This window comes from Fukomys damarensis, unplaced genomic scaffold (genome assembly GCF_012274545.1).
Source record: "Fukomys damarensis isolate Sample0158 unplaced genomic scaffold, DMR_v1.0_HiC HiC_scaffold_28, whole genome shotgun sequence".
Lineage (NCBI taxonomy): Eukaryota > Metazoa > Chordata > Mammalia > Rodentia > Bathyergidae > Fukomys > Fukomys damarensis.
In genome coordinates, this window is record NW_022900940.1 from 8,076,124 (window position 1) to 8,097,312 (window position 21,189).

Sequence of the window (21,189 nt, forward strand, 5' to 3'; positions counted from 1 at the left end):
CAAAAAAAAAAAAAAAAAAAAAAAGGTTTGCAAAATTAGTTACAAGAAACCAACCATCTAAAATTCATGACAGCTTCACAGTCTAAATATTTAAGTCACTCAAATAATTAATTTGTTCTTCCATTTCTAATTTATGATAAGATCAATTAAATGGAATGATTAAATATTTTATCTTATAAAGTAGAAAATTTTCCTTCTGCAACTGGAGTACAACATTTAAGACAGGATGACTGACACAACTCAGTGATAAGAAGGATAAGTAATATGTAAATAAAAGATAATCCACTCACTGATTTCTGGATACTACTTATGTAAGACACATAGGGGTTGTCACTCTGTCATAACAAATAAAGAGTTCAACAAACTAAAAAATGAACAATCCCTCTTAGATGTATGGTAGGAAAGTGAGGTCAGAAGGTAAACTACTGCCTCCCAAAGTTTGAGAGAAAAAGGTAAGACAGATTTATGACTTACCAGGGCAGAAACCCATAAGCAGAAATCTCCGAGTAAAGATAGGAAAATTTTAATTGCATTTGACAAATTGCTAGATGGTCAGAGAAGACAACTCTGAGAGTTGAAAATTTCCAGGGACCCAGTCACAGAAAGGCCCCACAATCTTTTTTTTTTTTTCCTCCAGGAGTTTTATTGCTTCTGGCAGGAGCAGGCAAAAGGGGATATATCAGAATGTACTCTTCTTAACAAGGTCTGTCACCAGCAACTTTCAACCGGAGACTAAACTGCTGGTGTTTTATCACAGCCTGACCTAATGGGGAGAGGAAAATGCCCTACTCACTCCCCTTTTAGCCATCCTGTCCTGTCTAACAGGGGGTGAAAACTGAAGGGAATCTGTGAGTTCACATTTCAGGAGTAGAGTCTCTTAAAACTCAAACCAAACCAAAGCAAAACAAAATATCAGACCTAAACACAGGACGGTAGGACACTTCCCTCAATGAATCATTGTACTGTTAAAGGCCATTTACTATAGTGTCTTTTACCCACTACATCATGTCTTCCTTTCAACAAAAAAGTTACAAGGAGCACGGAAAGACAAAACCAAAGTTTGAAGAGATGGAGCAATGAGATACGGCAATGTTGGAATTATCAGACCAGGAATTTTAAAGGCATTATTAATATGCTCAAGGCTACAATAGAAAAAACAAACAACATACAAGAGCAAATGCATGCTGCAAGCAGAAAGATGGAAATTCTAGACAAGAAGCAAAAATAAATATGAGAATTTAAAAAAAAACTGTAGCAAAATGCATCAAGCCTTTAATGGGCTCAGTAGAGAAGGGACCTAGTAAGAAAGGAACCACTGAGCTTGAAGACATGGTAACATAATCTTAAAAATGAAAACTAAAACCAGACATAAAAGAGAACAGATTTTCCAAGAAGTGTGGAAAACTACAACAGGTGTAATATACACATAGAGGGGACACATTAGAAACAGAAGGAAAGAAAGTATGAGAAAGAAGGAACAGAAAAAAATATTTGAATCAATAATAACTACAAATTTCCTCAAATTAATTTCCAACAACAAATCACAGATGTATGGAGCACACTCAGTAGAATAAGTGCAAAACAAACAAACAAACAAACAAAAAACTAAATCAAACCAAACCTACAACACATTTAGGCATGTTATATCCATAATTTTAAATGCATAAAGAAAAAGATCTTAAAAGACACCAAGAAGGGTAGTGTTAAGGCTTGTGTTTAGATGTCCTCCCAAAGCTTAATGTGCGGGAGACTGCAATATTGATTATGCCCAAAGCAGGATGTAAGCAGTGCAGACTGTAAAGAATTAAGCCCATAATTGGCTTATTTATAGAAGTGAGTCCAGCCAAAGCCTATCTGCTAAGAGCAAAGTAACTGACACCCAAATTCCATTCCTACAAGTAAAACTTTCTTAACAATGTTCTAATTACAACCATATATTTTGTCTACCATATATTCTGTTCCTAATTCACAAATGCTTTGTTTTTTCCTTTATGAGCCTTTTCTCCATTAGTTTCCACAGAAATTGCAGGATTGAGCATACTCATACATAGTCCTGTCCTCGCACATAGTTTGCCTTTACTCCAATAAAAGTCAGTAGCTTGGATGGCCAGCATCTTTGCTGCTTGCACCAGCATTGATCATACTGGCTTCCTGATTTCTGTCTCTCATTATTATATCTTTTAGTTTTTTATTTTCTCAGGTTTGTATTGTACACTGAGCAGGAGACTGGAGCCTACTGCAGATGTTTCCGGTAATATTTCAGGGGTTGCCAGTACTCATGAAGTCATAGACTGGGCTTTTTAGAAGTGGCTGGATATAGAGTGCATGATGCTGGGATTGTGTGTGTGATTACCAAATTAGTTCACTGATTGGTTTGGCATAGCTCTGAGTGTGACTAATAGGAAGGCCCATCCTGGGCATAAGCACTATCCACCATAAAGCTGTGCAGCCTGGATAGAATATTAGGGACAGAAAAAAGCCTACTGTTGTCTCTTGTTGCTTCCTTACTTGTGCTTTTGCTGCTTTCTGCCTTCCGCCTCACATCCCATGAACTGTTTATTTCTCTGTGATGCCTGTATGCCATGCCACCTGCCTTAGAGCTAGCCAAGTAGGGCCTGAAACCTCTACAAACTGTGAGCTGAAATAAACCTTTCCTCTTTTAGCTTTAGGTATTGGGTATTCTGTCTCAGCCAGGAGAAAAGTAACAAAGGCAGGTAGAGACACTTTCCCTACAGAGAAACAGGTAAGATCAGATCTAACTTCTCAGAAACCAGGTAAGAAAAAAGAGCAAAGTATTTAAAGTGTTCAGGGGAAAATAAAACAAAAATCAAACACATCAATGCAGACTCCTAGACCCTATACAATTATAATTCAAAAATGAAGAAGAAGTAAATCAGGAGGAAAAAAATCAAGAATTTTTGCCAGCAGACCTTCCTTGCAAGAAATGTCAACAGTTATTTTGAGAGAAGGAACAATATATGGGTCAGAAACTTGCATCTACATAAAAATGCATGATCATCAGAGAATGAAAAAATAAGGGTATAATAACAACTTTTTTTTCTTGTTCATACTCAATCTAACAAATGATGCTTTGTTCAAATTAACAGTAACATCATGTTAGATTATGTATACATTTGTTTATGTACTTATATATGCTTCTCTATGCTTAAGTGCAACAGGAATGAATGACAAGAGTACAAGGGAAGGAAGCGAGAAATACAGGGTTTTTATTATAACTCACATCTAACAAGTATTACAAAGAATTTTTATTAACTGAGTAGTACAGGTATTTTTTAAATTATAAACACTAATGGTGAAGTGGACACAAAAGCAAACTTGATGCACTTCGAAAATGGACTTCAATTAATTATGAATGTACATTGTAAACTCCAGGGGAGCCACTTAGAAAAATAAAAAGGAAGTGTAAGTGAGATGGGTCCTAGTATATTTGGGCTGGGGCAACAGAATACCATACATTGAGTAGTTTGAAAACTGTGGAAATTTATTTTTCATGGTCTAGAGGCTGGGAAATCCAGGAATATGTTGCCTGGTGAGGGCTTAATTTCTGGTTCATACATGCTGCCTTATCTCTATATCCTCAGATAGTGAAAAGGGTGAGAGATCTTTTTTATAAGGGCACCAATTCCATTCACGAAGGCTTTGCTCAAAATACCCAATCACTTCCCAAGATCCTCCTCTAAATACTATCACCTTAGGAATTAGGTTTTTCATTGTACACATACTGGCAGGGGTTGTGGTTCATAATTATTCAGACCGCAGAAATAGGCTAAAAGATGAGAAAATATTAGCATAACAAATGCTGTATCCCAACCATAAAAGACAAATAAAGTATAAAAGATAAAATAGGAACAATATCAGGAGCAACAAATGCAAAATAGTAAGAATTATGTTACATATTAATTTTATATCAATAATTACTTTGGACATCAATAGTCCAAATACATCAATTAGAAGACAGAGGCGGTCTGAGGGGCTGAAAATCAAGACTGGACTACATAATTATCTATAAGAAACATACTTTAAATATAAAGATACATGTAGATTAAAAAGAAAGCGATGGTGAAATATATACTATGCTAACACTAATCAAGTAGGAGTAGTTACATTAATTTTAGATAACAGAACTGAGGGAAATTATCAGGATGAAAAATGAGTTTCTGGGGTACTACATAATGATAAATGTACACTATTACAAGCTGACATAATAATCCTTAATGTGTATGTGCATAGCGAAAAAGTTTCCAGGTATGTAAGACACAAACTGATAGAAGAGCCAGGTGAAATAGATAAATCAATTATGTATTTGGAGACTCTAACATTCCTCTGCCAAAAATAGATTCAGCAGACAGGAATTTGAAAACAACTTTGTCAAATTAAATAGCACCTTCAGTCAAATGACTATAATGGTATCTAGATACTATTTTTCAAAAAGAGCAGATTACCTATTCCTCTCAAGTTCAAATATAATATTCAAAAAGACAGGCCACTTTCTGAGCCACAAAACATACTGCAAGAAATTTAAGAGTATAGAATTTATGGTATCTTTTTTGAGGTCATAATCTAATAATAAACTGGAAATCAGTGTTAGAATGATGGCTGAGGAATCCCCAAACTTCTGGCGATTAAACAATGTACTTCTACAAAATACATGTATCAAATAAGAGATGCGAAGAGAAACTTTAAAAATAGTTTGAACTAAATGCACCTTATCATAATTTGTGGATGTAGTCAGAACAGTGCTCGGAGGGAAATATATAGCACTAAGTGCATATATTAGTAAAGAAAAAAGATCTAAAATTAGTAATCTAACTTTCAACCTTACAAACCTAGAAAACGAGCAAATTAAATCCAAAGCAAATACAATAAAACAAGTATTAGAACAAAAACCAATGAAACTAAAGACAAAATCAATAGAGATAATCAACAAAACTAGAAGCTGGTTCTTTGAAAAGATCAATTAAAAGGAAAACCCTCTGGGCAGGCTAAGAAAAATGAAGAGGAGAAAGAAAGGGAAGAAAAGACACCACTAAAGATTCTATGGACATTAACAAAAGGGATTTAATAAAGCAATATTAACCACAGCTCTCTGTCCATAAATTTGATAGCCTAAATTAAATGGACCAATTCTTTGAAAAATACAATCTGCCAAAATTCACACAAAAAGAAGTAGACAATCTGAATATTATACATGAAATTAAATCAATAATCATCTATCTCCTGAAAGAGAAGTATCAGGGCAACATATGTTCAGTGGTTAATTCTACCAAATATTTAAAGAATTATACCAATTTCATCTAATTTTTTCCAGAATATAGGAACAGAAAAAAAATACTGCTCAACTCATGTCAATTACACTAACAATGAAATCAGACAAAGATTCACAAGACAACTACACACCAATATCTCTTATGAACATAGATGCAAAACTCCTTAAAAAAATATTAGCAAATTGAATCCAATAATGCATTGTAAAAATTGTAACAAAATGGACTTTGTATCAGGTAAGCACTGTTTTAACATTTAAGAATCAAACTAAAGAATAATCACATGGTGATAATGACAGGTGTAAATTTGATTGAAATTTGCATTTGATAAAAGTCCAGCACACATTAAACTTCCTTACCTTGATAAAGAACATCAAGAAACAATTTATAATGATAACAAACTTGAAACTTTTGTTCTAAAACCAGAGACAAAGCAAGTATGGTCTTTCTCATTTTTGCTTTCCAGTATCATACTGTAAACCCTAGCCAATGAAATAAGACAAGAAATTAAAATAAAAGGCAAACAAATTAAGAAGAAGAAAATGAAACTGTTTGTTTATAGATATGATTTTCTATTTAGAAATCTGACAAATCATCATCATCAGCAACAACAACAATAACAACAACAACAAAACCCTGGAAATAATAAGTAAAGAAGATGTAAGGTTAATATGTATATAAAATTCAATCACTTTCTAAAATATAAGCAATGTATGAATGAAAATTGAAGTAAGAAATTGATACTGGTACCTAAAATTACTGAAACCCTTTGGTGTAGATCTAACAAAATATACACAACATCTGTGAAAAAATTATACAAGTCTGATAAAAGAAACCAAATCATATAAGCAGAGAGATTCTACGTAAATGAGTAAGAACATGCAATAATATCAAGATGTTAATTCTTCCCAATTTGGTTTACAGGTTCACCACAATGCCAATCAAAATCCAAGCAGATCAATTTGTGGACATCAACAATATGATTCTAAATTCATACATAAAGACAAAATCCAAGAATAGCCCACTCAGTATTTGAAAGGTACAAAGCTGGAACACTGTCATTATCTAATGTCAAGACTTACGCTAAAGGTACAGGAATTTTAAAAAGTACACTTTTTGTGGAAGAACAAACAGATGGAAGCAGCAGAATAGAGAGCCAGAAATAGACCCACAAAATACTGTCCACTAATATTTGACAAAGGGGAAAAAATACAATGGTTCAAAGATAGCTTTTAAATCATATATAACTACAAGTGGGCATTCACAGGAAAAAAAAATCAGCCACAGATTTTACACTTTGCACAAAAACTAACTCAAAATGTATCATAGTCCTTCATTTAAAATAAAAATTATAAAATTAAGAGGATCATACAGGAGAAAACATAGATGACCCTAAGTATAGTAAAGGCTCCATAGGTACACCGGAAGCACAAATCAGGAAAAAATATATGACAAGCTAGACTTCACTACAATGAAAAACTTCTGCTCTGTTAAACATGTCAGGAGAATGAGAGGAAGAGCCACAGACTGGGAGAAAATATTTGCAAAATTCATTTCTTTTAAAAGACCATTCAGAATATATGAAGAACCCTAAGAACCCCTAAAACTCAAGGAAAAGCAAAGGAAACCCCTGATTAAAATATAAACACAAGAACTAAACAGACACTCATCAAAGAAGATACAGGTGCAAGTTAAGTGTATGAAAATGTGTTTAATATTACATGTTTACAGGGGAACTGTGAACTAAAACAACAATGAAATATCACTACACACCTATCAGAATAGGCCAAATCCAGACCGCCAACATCACCAAATGCTACAAGGGTGTAAAGAACTGGGATTATATGCACTCAGCATATCCATTTAGAAGCCATGTTGACAGTTTCTTAGAAACCTACACATATTTTTACCACAGGATCCTGCAAATGCACTTCTTGGTAAAAACCTAAATAGATTAAAAACTTATGTCTACACAAAACCTGCACACGGATATTTACAATTGATTTATCATAACTGCCAAAACTCAGAAGCAATCAAGAAATTGTTCAGTGGGTGAAGGGACAAATAATTTTGGCACATCTGGACAGTGAAATATTATTTGATGCTAAAAAGAACTGCACTAATGAGAAACTGAAACATACAAATATTAAATGTATATTATTAAGTAAAAGAAATCTAAAAAGGCCAGATATTATCTAATTCCAACTATATGACATGATATTCTAGAAAAGGCAAAAATGTGAAGCCATAGAAAAATGAAAATACAAAACAGTAGCTAGTAGGCATTAGAGTGGAGATTAGGATGAAAAAAAATCCCTCAGGATTTTTTAGGGCACTGACACTATTCTGAATAATACTGTAGGGAAGATCACAAATCACCATATACTTGTCACAATGTGCAGAATATACACTAAGAATGAAACTGTGAACCTGGGGTGATGATGAACCAGTGCAGGTTCAACTACAATGAACACAGTAGGGCTCTGTGAGTGCGGAAGGCCCTTCCTGTACACAGCCCAGGGCTCCACAGGGGGTCTACTCTCTACACAATTTTGCTGTGAATTTAAAGTTGCTCTAAAATGCTTAATTACAAAAGACAGTCACAAAAGACCACACCATTATCTGATTTCTTTCAGGTGGAATATCCAGAATATGAAAATATATGAGACAGCGTAGGGTTACAGGTAGGGAGTGAGTAATGTTTCTTTTACAGGTACTGAAAATTATTCTGGATTTCACTGTTGTGATGGAAGGACAATTCTGTGACTGCACGAAAAGCCACTCGATTTTACGTTTCAAATGGCTGAACTGTATGGTATGTGATCTATACCTAATGACCCTGGTTTAAACAAAAATGGCTAGAATTAATAAAACGCAAAGCTGCAATCAACAGAGACTAATGCTCTCCTAATTTGATGTGGTTAATTATTTGTATATTTATTGTATTTACTGGAATTATTGCTATTTTGACTTCAGTTTTTTTTTTTCCTGCATGTATTCATATACTGTGGTCCCATCCATCTTTGGCAAAAAACAAAACAAAAACAAAAACAAAATACCTTACAAACTAGGACCTTTCTGCCAGTCAGTGTTAGCTTCAGCCTCCAGAGAGTTTTTTTTTTTTTTTTAATTTGCAGTGGAGACGCAGGTAAATATCAGTTACCGAATTTTACAATACAGAAGATCTCATGGAATTATAAACAATGACTTGAACTATTATTCAGTCTCTTTGACATATTAGAAATTGGAAAATATTTGTAGATTAATGTATTTGGATTTTCATATGCTGGTATACATGTAAACATAGTCACATGTACATAAATATACACATTACTGTATCTCTAGTAGTAGCTTATTTTTGTTCAACTGGCTAAAACAAGCAGTGCATACAACACTAAAATCTCAGTGTCTTTTAAAAGCAATTAAAAACAGTCTGTGATACTTGCCAGGAAAAACAAAAAATAAAGCAACGAAAAGCCAAATCCAAAGAATTGCTAAGTGATGCGATTTATTAGAGGTTTGTGGGGAAACAAGATGATATTTACAACAGAATTTCCCTGAAATATTCCCTACCATTTGCATTTCCCTCAGAGCCTCTAGAAGAGTCTTAGAGATATCCAGCTTTTCCAATGTACCATAAGATTCTTTCATAACCCTCTGTGAACAGTGCTTACAGTGCTTCTAACATCTTCATGTTCCTCAAATTCTGACTGCTTGTCCCTCTCTCTCAGATCAAGAAAAGTTATGAAAATTCTTAGCAAAAAAATACAGAGGTATTTGGTTCCATGAACATGAAAGTTCTTATTTTATCAGTGACTTATTTGAGAAAGCTGAGAGAAAATTGACAAACTAGAGAAAGGAATTTCCAGTGAATTTAACTATGATATAATGAACAACCTGAATAAACAAGGATGTATTAAATCTATCTATAAAACTAACAAGAAATCCTGAGCTCTAACAGAAGAACAAAGGCTAGCAATTTGCAATTTATAAAAGATTGATCCTTGAGACAGAGAAAGGCTAGTATGCACTGGGAATTGGTGTGGAAGTTTTTCTGCTGTGCCCCAGGGAACTTTGTTCAATTAGCATCTGAAACAGAGGAGATGAAAATCTGAAATATGCATATGTAAAATCTTCAGCAAAAATAAATAAAATAAAATTTCTGTGGTCTTGAAGCAGTTTGAACTTTATTTTTGCAATTTTTAAAAGTAATTCTCTATTGCCAGATTAAAAAACAAAATATTCTCATATATATAATCATCCAAGCAGCTGAGGTTTTTTTGTGAATTTTTCTAGTTAGAAATAAAATATATTTTTCTCACTCTCGTCTGAAGAAGTAATCTTGCACGTCATTACAGCTAGTACTGTGTTAAGTCCCAACTGTCTTGATTTGGAGGAGTCAATTATACAGTAATTCTTAATCTTTGTTTAATATCCAAACTACTAATAAATAAATGGATTTTCAATCTCTGAGAAATAAGAAGTCGGCAATATGGAGATAATGCTTTTCAACCATCTGTTCAGTAAAAATTTAAAAAGAAAAATCAAGGATAAAACCATATACAGAAAAGGATATGGGGGATTTTTGCTGATGAGAGCATACATTGCTACAGCTTTTCTGGAAAACAATTTGGAAACAATCCTAGCTCTATTGCCAGTAGGTTTAATAATATGCATAAGAGCTAACATTTATTGATCTTACTACTTCATGCACACATTTGAATAAAATATTATAATCACCTCCATTTCACAGATGAGAAATCTGAGGCAAAGAGAACTAAAAATGAATTGTACAAAAGACACTGAATTAGGTTTTTTAAGTTGGCCTTCTGTTTCATATTTTTTTAATAATACATCTATATGTGTATAACTAAAAAAATGCCTCGGTAATTTCTTACCCAAGAAAATTCTCCCAGAACTTGGAATTAGCCACAAGGCATCATTACCCTTCTTTCAAAATGTTAATAACTATCACCCCCCCACACACACACCCCCCTCTCTCTCTTGGTATGTGGATCAAATCCAAGGTCCTTGCACTGAGCTACATTCCTTTTATTTTATTTTATCTTAATTTGGAAAAACTTTGAAAACAAAAATTTGGGTCTCGCTAATTCACTAATTTCACAGCCTGGACTCAAATTTGCAATCACCCTGCCTTGGACTCCTAGAGTGCTGGGATTACAGATGTGCGCCACCACATCTAATTTTACCTCATTTCTTTTTTCCAGGACTTTCAGAAATGTTTAAATTGAGATCTGCTTGGTATTTATAAACAAAAAAAAATGACCAAAATTGAAATCTTACAATATATACCCATTTTATTTCATTTAGCATTCAAAATTTTATTTTTGTTTCTTTGTATCTATCTATATTCCTTTTTGTATATGTGTCACTTTTTAATATTAACAAAATAGTATAGTTTAGGATTCATACCTTCATATCTTCTGAGTGAGATTTTAATCCTATTTTATTTCTTGATGGGTTATTGTTGATAAATAAGAAAGTGTTTATTTCTAGCAAATTCATTCTATGTCAAAGTAGCTGACAACTCTGCTTTTTAAAAAATTTTAGAATTGATAATAGTGGGTGTTGAGTACCCCTAACAATATTTTTGTCCTTAATAATTTTGTTTCCTTATTTCAAAGGTTTTATTTCTGTTTTATACTTGAGACATTTTCCTAAACATCTCCAAATTGTTTTATAGTCATGATATTTTGCATATGCTTGTCAATTTATTATTCTTTAATTACAATTTTGAGATAATAAGGACTAATGTTCCTACTACTACTTTAATACAAATTTAAAGATCAGTTATTGGTTATTAATTTCAATCTATATCTTCTTATGAGAATATTATGGTTTATTTTATCCAATGTATTGATAAGATATATGTACAGTTCATGGGATATCTCCTAGTAGCTCACAGTGTTATACTTTTAACACAGTGTCCATTTTAATTTTCTACAATTTAATACAGGCACTATATTTCATTCATTAAATTAGTCTGTATTTACTAATTTCTTTACTATCTTACCAGGTTCTTTTCTTGTATGTATCCTTACAAAACAAATTGAAAATACTAACTTTTTACATTCTCAAATAATTTGCATAATAAAGATTTACCTGTTTCCTTAAATAAGGAAAAAAAATCAGTAAAATTATCTAGCTATAGTAAATAGATCATGCATTTTTAATATAAAATTAAATTTTTGATGGTTTAGTGATTTGATATTTTTTCCAGAATTTGTCCATTTAATAGGGTTTTCATATATATTACTTAATATGAATTTCTCTGTTCTTATTCTTTCTTACCAGTTATATTCTCTTTGTCGATTTGATTTTTTTCTTTACCTAACTGATATTTTTTCAGATCTTATCTAATGCTTTTTAACAGTATATAATTTCTATTTATTTTTCCATCTCTTTTTCACACTTTTGTTACTGTTATTAATTAAATCTTACAAAGGCATAAATAAAATGAAAAGGAGTGTGTACTATCTATTTTGAGAATAAATTTTTCATGTACAGTGGTACCTTGGTTCACGAGCACTTTTGTTCGAGAACTATTTGGTTCACAAACAAAAGCATTTGACAACTTTTTGATTTTGTTTGCAAACTCTGTATCATGTGACAAATACAACCATGGCCATCTTTCCCACACAAACACAAACTTAGCCATCTTTTCCAAAATTATGGAACAAATTAAGTTTATGAACTGAGATACTACTGTGTATGTCACTTCCATAAATTGTGGCACAAAATATCCTCTTTACAATGTATGGCATATTGACCCTTCAGTGCGTAAAAGAAAAGCTCTCAAAGTCTACACAATTTTGTTTCTTATTTCTTTGTTTTCTACCTGGTGTATTTTAAAGATATATTATGTGGAGCATTTTGGTTTGCAATTATGATAATACAATGGTAACTTGTGCTGTGAATTGTTCTTTGTTTGAAATTCACATTTTTACCATATTTCTTTTTTATGCATTTGCCTGATAAATAGTTGAGTACCTTTTTGTTTATATCCTTTCACTGATAGCTGTGGTTTTTACTGTAACTGCTACTTTTATGGACTGTAGTATAATTCATTACACATTCCTTGGTTTGTCTCTTTCATGTTTTCTTGAACATTCAAATTTATCTTACAGGATTTCCACTGTGCTCGATTTTGAGCCATTCATCTTAATAAATACTGTACTTATGAAACACAGTTCTGGAAGAACAATTGCACTCTAAGCAGCAAGTGAGTCCCTGTATGCCTGGTTGACTAAAACATGAGTTGGGGAAATAAATACGTGTTTTGTGTATTTGCCTTTATCCAGATGGAATGGGGAAACACTTGCTTCTTTTTAAATAGCACATAGCAATATGGGAGGAGCTGTGCTTCAGGAAGTGTGTTTAAAACCACCCAATAATAATAATTTTTCTGGTATTATTCCCATATTTATGGGCTCATTATTTACTTGGCACTTTCTCCTAATGATCTAAATCAGTAGATCTTCAGTTTGGACAAGGTGTAAAATTTAAGAGATAATCTACAAGGGAAATATTTAAAAACTCAATATGTCAAGGTAAGTAATTTGTAGAATGGGTGCTTTGTTTCAGATCCATATTTAAAATCCACATGTAAAGTTTTCCCCACATTTTAAATTAGTATATTGGATATAGAGATTAATGAGTGTTATTTCACCAGATCTGTACTTGCACATTACATACTTTCATCATTTACCCATCCATCATTCCCTTGTAACAACTTTCCCTCAAGTTTTACGTGTTTTCTTTGCAGGGTAGTTAAATATGGGTGATGTATTTTGATGATATTAATGCAAAGACTTACATCCTTCTTCCTCCGCTTTCTTCCTTTCCTCTTGCCTAATAATAGTCTCCATTCTACTTTCTTATAATCTTTTTAGATTGCATATTTACACAGTTGTGCATTGTAAAAGAACTGATGATCCCACAAAATTTTAGTTCTCACTCTCAAACAATTCTATTAAAGAAATCAAGTCATAAAATCAAAGTAACATGATATTATCACATATAAAACATCACTTTTAAAGATATTCTTTTCTATAAATGAGAGAGGGAAAAAGACACCAAGCATCAAGTTCATAAGTGCTGTAACCAAAGTGACATTGTGGATGTGGGAAATAAATCATATTGAAGTAAGCCAGTTGAATGGATGGCAGACTGGTTGTCACTGCTTAACTTTTTATGGCGTCCAGTGTTTTTTTATCTGTGCACATTCTTATTCATCATAGATCCAATTCCATAAAATGTTTATAAAACTGTATAGCTTGGTTTTAGACATCCTTCATTTTTAAAGTAACTGTTCCACACAAGCTTTATCAAAGCATATACTTTTTGTTTCGTTTTTTGCAGATAGGGTCTCACTATGTAGTCAAGACTGCCCTAGAAATTGTGGCAATCCTCCTGCCTCGGCCATCCAAGTGCTGAGATTATAGGTATGCACCACCATGGCCAGTCTAAGCATATATATTTAAACATTCTTATAATACATATTGAACTGTTTATGTGTTTAGTTTTAAATGTTTTATTTATAGTGAACTCCTGTAATGTGATGGATCTTAAATCCAAAATTTAGCTTATTAAGCATGCCTAAATTATCCTTGAATGTTCCTAAAATAAGAATTAAATTAACAGGTGGTGGGCTTCACACAGAAGCTAACAATGTTCTTTTGTTTCTCTTTAACTTTTGGATGTTAAATATGCCTTTTCTAATCAATGAAATGTCAGATGTATTTACAGATTGGAAAAAAAGATACTATATAGGGATAAATAATGGAATCTCTTTTTCCTGCCCCCATCTCCGGCTGAGCACCTGGTTTGGAAACGAGTGTGATAGAATATTACCATATGTACACAGCTGAACCTGTGTGTCTCTTCTTTCATTTGTACATGTGTGAAATGAAAATATACCAGAGATGAATACTACTTTCTTACACTAACAAAATTATATGTGAAGATATACATATACATGAAGGAGAGGAAACAGTATTCTAGGAAGAGGCCAGTGTATTCAAGATCTTGCAGAAGGAAAGAACATGGTAAATAAGAAGAACTGATGTGAAAGAGATTAGAGAGCAAGAGACAGAAATTTAAGTGATTCCCTCACCCACGGGCATCATGGAGCAAGCGACAGCATCCTAAAACTTTTGTGTATCAGAACACAATTTGCCATTTCTCTAATCTCATCATACTCTACTTACAAGGATTTACTAGGCAAACAGTCAACTTAAGTGGAAGTCTTTTTCTGTCCACTCATTACATTACTTGAATTTGCCCCATGGACAACAGGCTGCAACAGCCTTTGGAGCTAGACTTGTTTGTGCTAATCCACTTGAGGTACTCAATGTAATAAGCTTTTGTGAATATATAATTCAAAACTTGAAGAAACCTGTGATTGATGTCAATCTGCCCTTTTGGAATAATGTCCAAATTTATATAATAGCTCTACTCCAAATTATTGAAATTTTTTGACTTTATGAGATTTTTTTTTTCTGAATGAAGGATTTCATAAAATTGAATGATTGAGTACTGAACAGATAGTACAATCCCCAGGACAACTTGCTGAATTGCTTGAAAGCTATGAGTTAATTTTTCATAATCTAAACCATCCTTCTCTCTTTAAACCTACACCTCTACGAAACTTGGGGCAGCCAACTTCTTTGCTTATTTTCAAAAAATAAAGCATCTATCTATGAACACACTGGAAAAAAGACAAGCAGACAAGGTATTAATGTGCATGTAGTAATGAATACAGAATCAGAGGACAAGAGCTATTACATAATTCCCTTCTCATACAACAGAAAACCGATTTACTTAATTGCTTGTGCTTAAGGGCAATGTCATCTTGTAAGGCTTACTGTTTTATACTGATGGGAGAATATTAAGTTACTAATGGCACCAGACAATAAAAAAAATGCATAGGCCATGAACCAGCATGTTAGAGAAAGAGCAGAACTGGCAAGTGATGGCATTAATTTATGAAAATTCACGTTTCACACACTTGACTCTTTACAGAGATGACTTTATGCCTGCTGTAGAACCACCAGTGCTGTGTAAATGAGGAAAATTAAATTATATTATCAACTCAAATTTTCTTAACTACAATTTCCTCTTACTGAAAGCAGCAATCTAGTTCACCTCTGAGCATTTCTTTGTGGCTGTGTGATACATATTATGATCAAAGGACTTGGCTTTTTAGTTCTTCCATATACACTTATTTAGCATTAACTAAAGAAAGTCTTGTGTTAGATAAAATATTACCAACACAACTGAAAATCTGGATGATAAGAACACAAACATAATTATCTATATTGGATGTAAAGATAACTAATATTTCAGCCTGAATTTTTTATTTAAACACTAAAGTTAAGAGAAGATCTGGGTTATGGAAACAGCCTTTGCTAGACTGTTTTAAGGATCTTTATGAGAGTTACATATTAGGCTTTATTCTTGCCCAGTCTTCTGTCACAGGAAGAAAAAATTGTAAGAGATTCTGAGTATGGAGCAGAGCGATAGGTGAGAAGAATGATAACACGCTTTTTCTGTTGTGATGGAAGAAACCGGTGACAAGAGTGTGGTGGCCATTTAAAGCAACAGTAAAAGAAATACGCAGGGTCACAGCAACTAGATCATGTTTTTCAAAGCCTTGAATCAGTCAGAAAAAAACAGAAAACTGGTACCTGAAATTTTACTTAACCGTGGATTGGTCTATAACTTCTCAATTTTCTGTTTTCTTTTAAAATGTTTCTCTTTTCTACTAGGATAACCATAAGAAGGCACCACAAATTGAGTAGCTGCACACAATAGATGTGCAGTCTCTCATGGCTCTGGAGGGTAAAAGTCTGAAGTCAAGGTGCGGGTGGGTCGTGCTCCTTTTAGACTCTGGAGAGGTGGGTCCAGGTTCTGGGAACCCCTCCGTGCCTTGGCATGTGAGCTCCAATCTCTGCCTCTTCCACCACACAGCCGTGTCTGTGTGCTGCGTCTTCCCATGGCATCTCCTCTCTGTGCACTGGAATCCAAATTGCCATCTTTGTATAAAAATAGTATTATATTGGATTGAGGCCCAATCTCCTCTTAATTTAACCCATTACCTCTTTAATAACCTTATTTCCAAATAAGGTCACATTCTGAGCTACTAGGCACAAGTACTTGAACATATCTTCTGAGATATATTCCCAAACCGACCCCGTACAGCAGCCTTTTAAATTGTACATAATCCTAATATGTTAGAACACCTAAGTGTATTTATACATTTATTTAAAAAAGAAGGCTTGTCAAATTAATATAGTTGAATTGACTGTTATGTGGTTTTTTTGTTTTACTGATACCTACATGTTAATCCTTATGGAAAAAAAAACCCAGTTTGACACAGTTTCAAACAGAATCAACCTATCAATGAGTCAGTGCAACACAGGTGCAAAGGAGGTTGGCCTTGCTCATCAGAATTCACGATGAGTGACCAGTTGCAAGGCTCACTGTCACACTCATGGCTCACCACTGAGTGACTCCTTAACTACTATCAAACTTTCCTTGCAATCTGCATTTTTTTCCCTAAAACAGACCCACCACACTCCAGGAAACACAACAGATTATTGGAGAGCATTTATGTTGAAGAGTCACACAGATTTAAGCTTGAAGCTCTACCAATAATTAGCTGAGGGACCCTGAAAAGTCCTCAATGATCTTACTGCTAATGTCCAATGCAATGCAAAAATACTTAGTAAATATTTTACCTCCAACCTCATCATCAAGAGATATTTTGAGATGAAATACTTATATACAAGTGGGATACAACAAAATTGTTGCATGGGATACAACAAAATTATCATGCAGAATAACATTTAATATAATTGCAATATGCACCACTTTAATTAAAATTATGCATTGAAGTAAATGTGCTCAATTTCTTCTAATTACAAAAATAAAATTAGATCAAAACAGAATAGGGAAGCAAGATTTTCTCATTTAGAAGTATCTAGAGTACTTCCAACATTCCTGCTGTTTTTTCAGAGGCAACATGTCATAGACACCTATAATATAAAAAGTGTGAGGAAAGAGCCACAACTTACCCCACCAACTTTCTCAAAATGAGATCCATCTTTCTTAAAATCTGTGAGGGCTCCGTTGAAATACCAAGTAAACATAATGTCCAACAAAGGGTCATGTTGCACCTGGCAGGGCAAAATGACACTTTCGCCCACTGAGACATCCATGTTAGAAGGGGCCAAAGTTATTCTCGTAGGTTCTATTAGGTAAAAAATTTGTAAGTAAAATGTTAGCACTTTTATCACGATGAATACAGTTTGCACAGGCAGATGGTGTTTGCATATGTACAGGTATACACATGCATCTATGTAATTGCAAGCCTTCAAGATTAAAAACAGATATTTTCAAGCAAAGCTATATTAAATTTTACTGGATCCACAAGTTTGTGCTAAGAAATTAGCATATCTGAGTTCACAAAATATTAAAGTTTAGAAATTAAGGTCATCTGCAGTTTTAATAATACTGAGAATCAATTTCAACTTCGTTTTATTATTTTGTAAAAGGTAGCATTAGAAATAGAAACTACTGCACAACTTTTTTTGCCAAATTTTAGTGACTAGCAATAGTATTAACATCAAAGTTTAAATATACTCAGATCTTTCATGTTTGAATGGATATGCAAAACTAAGTAAATGATCTGAGAAGAGACCATGAGAGAGGCACTACACCAAACTGTTCATTAGTGCTTTTGTCTCAAAGCAAATGTCCACATGTACACCCTTTTCCACATTCTCATTGCAGACTTCCCATCTCTTGTGAATTCAGCTTTCCTTGAGTCCACTTTCCCACTGTTCTTCCCCATGTCTTAGCAACACATGAGAGCAAAAATCTTCCAATGAGTCATTTGTGGAGATAGTCTATAAATATCTGTTTCAGGTTACCTATTTAACCCAGTTCAGTCAGCCTTTTGTGCCCCTGACCCACCTGTCCTCGCCAAGGTCCTTGCTGTAATACCCAATGGTAAAATTTGGGTCTTTCTCAGCTGTACCTGTTTTACTGGAACACTGTATTCTCATTGTACTTTCCTCTCTACATTTCTATAATGTTAGTTTTCTTCCACCATTCTGGGACCTTCTTTCATGTCTATCTTTATGTCAAATTCCCCACTTTTCGTTCCCAAGTTTCTTAGCACTGACTGTGTGCTCAATTTTGTTTTTATCTATTAAATTTCCAGTCTTTATGCACGTTTTGGTGATTAGAGCTAGTATCATGAGTTCAGGTACCCATATATAAGTCAATGATGGCCATATGTGTAGCTCTGTCCTTGATCTCTCTCTGCCTATCCAAGTTCATATATCCACCTACCTACTCAGCATCTCCCCATGGATGTCAACCATAATCACTTTCTTTAGGGCACATAGTAGGATTAAATTCTTAAACCTTTTGAATTCAAGCATAGCCCAAAGCTATGCTTTGGCTGATGCAGTAGCAGTTACACATGGCACTGAAAGGCTGAAGTTTAGAACTACTGGGTAATTTGATGTTCTTTCTTTACCCTTCTGTGGGGATGGACAATGTGGCAGATGGTGGAAACGACAGATCCCGTTATCCCTATGAAGAGAGCACAGTTGACTCACCACGGACTTGTCACATGGGCAAAAAGTGAACTGCTGCTATTTTAATCCACCGACGTCTTGGCAAATCCACAGTCTGCTTCACACTGACAGAGCCTATAAACATCTCATATGCAATACATCCAAAGTAAAGTCATGATCTTCCTCCTCTGCAGTGCTGTTCAACCTGCAACCTGTGCCATGTCAGCTGTTTGACTCTCATTCTTCCTGTTATTCACCCTACAGGGATTTTCAAATCCTCTCATACTCCTGGACCTCCGATCTCCTTTCAGCATCTCTTCCTGACTCATGTTTATCCAGAATCTGATTCCACCCCACCATCTCTGTAGCTACCAGCTCCATCTCGGTCATGACCACTTTCTTCCTGATTTGCAGCAATAGCTCTTGAGACCTTCTCTGCCTCTTCCTTCTCACAGTCTTCTCAACAGAGCAGCTAGAGCCGTTCTTTTAAAATGCCATTACCATGACCACATTTCTCTGCTAAAAATCCACTACTGGCTCCACTTTTCAATCCAACTGAAAGCTGAAGTTTGTAAATAACTGTCTAAATAATTGTCCCCAGGAAATCTGTTTGATTTCACCTTCATCTCCCTAAAATCTTTGTCCCAATCTCACCTCAGTGAGTTCTATGCTGAACACTGTTTCATACTTTAACTTACTTTTCCCCCATACATTCCTCTTTACTTTCTCAATTGTTTGCAATTTTTCCTTCTAATAATCTCCTTGTTTCTTATTCCTATTGCCTATTTTCTTTCTAGCTGCTGTATAATTTAAGATTCACGGGAGCAGTATCTTTGTAGAGATTCTCACTGGAATAGTTCAAGTACTTGGCACATAATAGATGCTCATCTTTTCTTGAATAACATGAAAGATATGTATCCACAACCTGAAGCAATTATTTTTATGAACTTGAATACCACCAGAAAAGACCAATTACAATGAACTATGTGGTATAACAGCATAAAATACCATCCCTATATGCTATTTGTAATCCTTACAACTGATTCTTCCAGTCCAGTAACTAATATGTCTCTCCATGTACACTGTCTTGTGTTAAAGAAATATTAAGTAATACACCCTGTTAAAATGAACAGAAGAAAAAAAAAACAGGTTCTACTTCATGGTGTACTGCATATCATGGAAAACCTACATCCAATGTCCTTAACCGCAGCACATCCCTCGGGACAGCAGTCTGTGAGATACACACCCACCTGTAACCACCAGGAGTGTGGTACCATTGGCTTTCCCAAACTGGTTTTCTGCTGTGCAGGTGTAGCTTCCAGAGTCAGCTTTGGTCACATTGGCTATTTTCAGTCCTCCATCATTTAGAAAAGAAACCCTAAAACAAATACAAATTAGATCAATAAATGTACAATGGTCATTCGTTTCAACTTTTTTTTTCTTCACAGAATGTGTTGTCCTAAACTGAGACATGTAAGTATGACCCACCACTCCAGCTTAGTGAGTAAACACACCTGTCAATCTGAATTTTGAATGATATTTTATGCAGCATTACTTAACAGTATTACTTGAGATTATGCCTAATTTTGGTAGTGACTTCATTAAATAAGTGTGAAGTGTTTTCCAAAATTACATTTTGTGACAGATTACTCATAGGTTGCCTTTTAAGTGTGGGGGAAAAAAGTAGGCATGACAACACTATTTTCCTAACTTTTAAAACAGCATATGAAAAATAAAAACAAAAGCAAAAAAATCCTGGCTTGTATCTTATTATGAACTAGAAAAGCCATAACTGACTCGATAAAAATTCAAATTTTACAAAAATAACAACAAAAACAAAAACATTTGCATAGTCAGCTGTGAACTACAGCAAAGAATCTGCACAACTCACTCAACACTGCTTTAGGGCTTCTGAGCATACAGTTAGACAGACTTCTTAAAGCTTTCACAACTAATATTTGACTAAGGAAATATAATCAAATGCTTTATATGGACACTTGGACAGCCCCTGAGATTATAGTGAGCGACAGTCAAACACTCTGAAGGAGACAAAAGGGTGATACAACAGAAAGTAACTGCTTTTTGAAGCATTTCCAGGACAACAGGTTCTTAAAAAGGTGAGTGTCAAAAATGTCATTACTAATAAGATTTTATACAACAAAATGTACAAATATCCATCTTGTTATGTGCACATGACGCACTTTCATTTGCGTCCTGGATAGTTCTTGAGTGAAAAGCTCGTGGTAAAACAGTGCTGGCCATCATGATTCTGGGTTGAGCTGTCCATGAACGCT

General features: G+C 34.2%; 1 protein-coding gene across 2 annotated transcripts in view; it reads right to left on the reverse strand.

Annotated features, from left to right (window-relative positions):
- Window positions 1-21,189, reverse strand: part of Cntn3 (contactin 3) — a 246,807-nt gene that overhangs the window by 40,418 nt on the left and 185,200 nt on the right. For both annotated transcript variants that reach the window (XM_010629962.2, XM_010629961.2), the window contains 2 exons: window positions 20,146-20,273; window positions 17,384-17,559 (listed from right to left, as the gene is read on the reverse strand). In XM_010629962.2, the coding sequence (XP_010628264.1) occupies window positions 17,384-17,559; window positions 20,146-20,273 (304 nt within the window). The remainder of the gene's footprint in view (window positions 1-17,383; window positions 17,560-20,145; window positions 20,274-21,189) is intronic.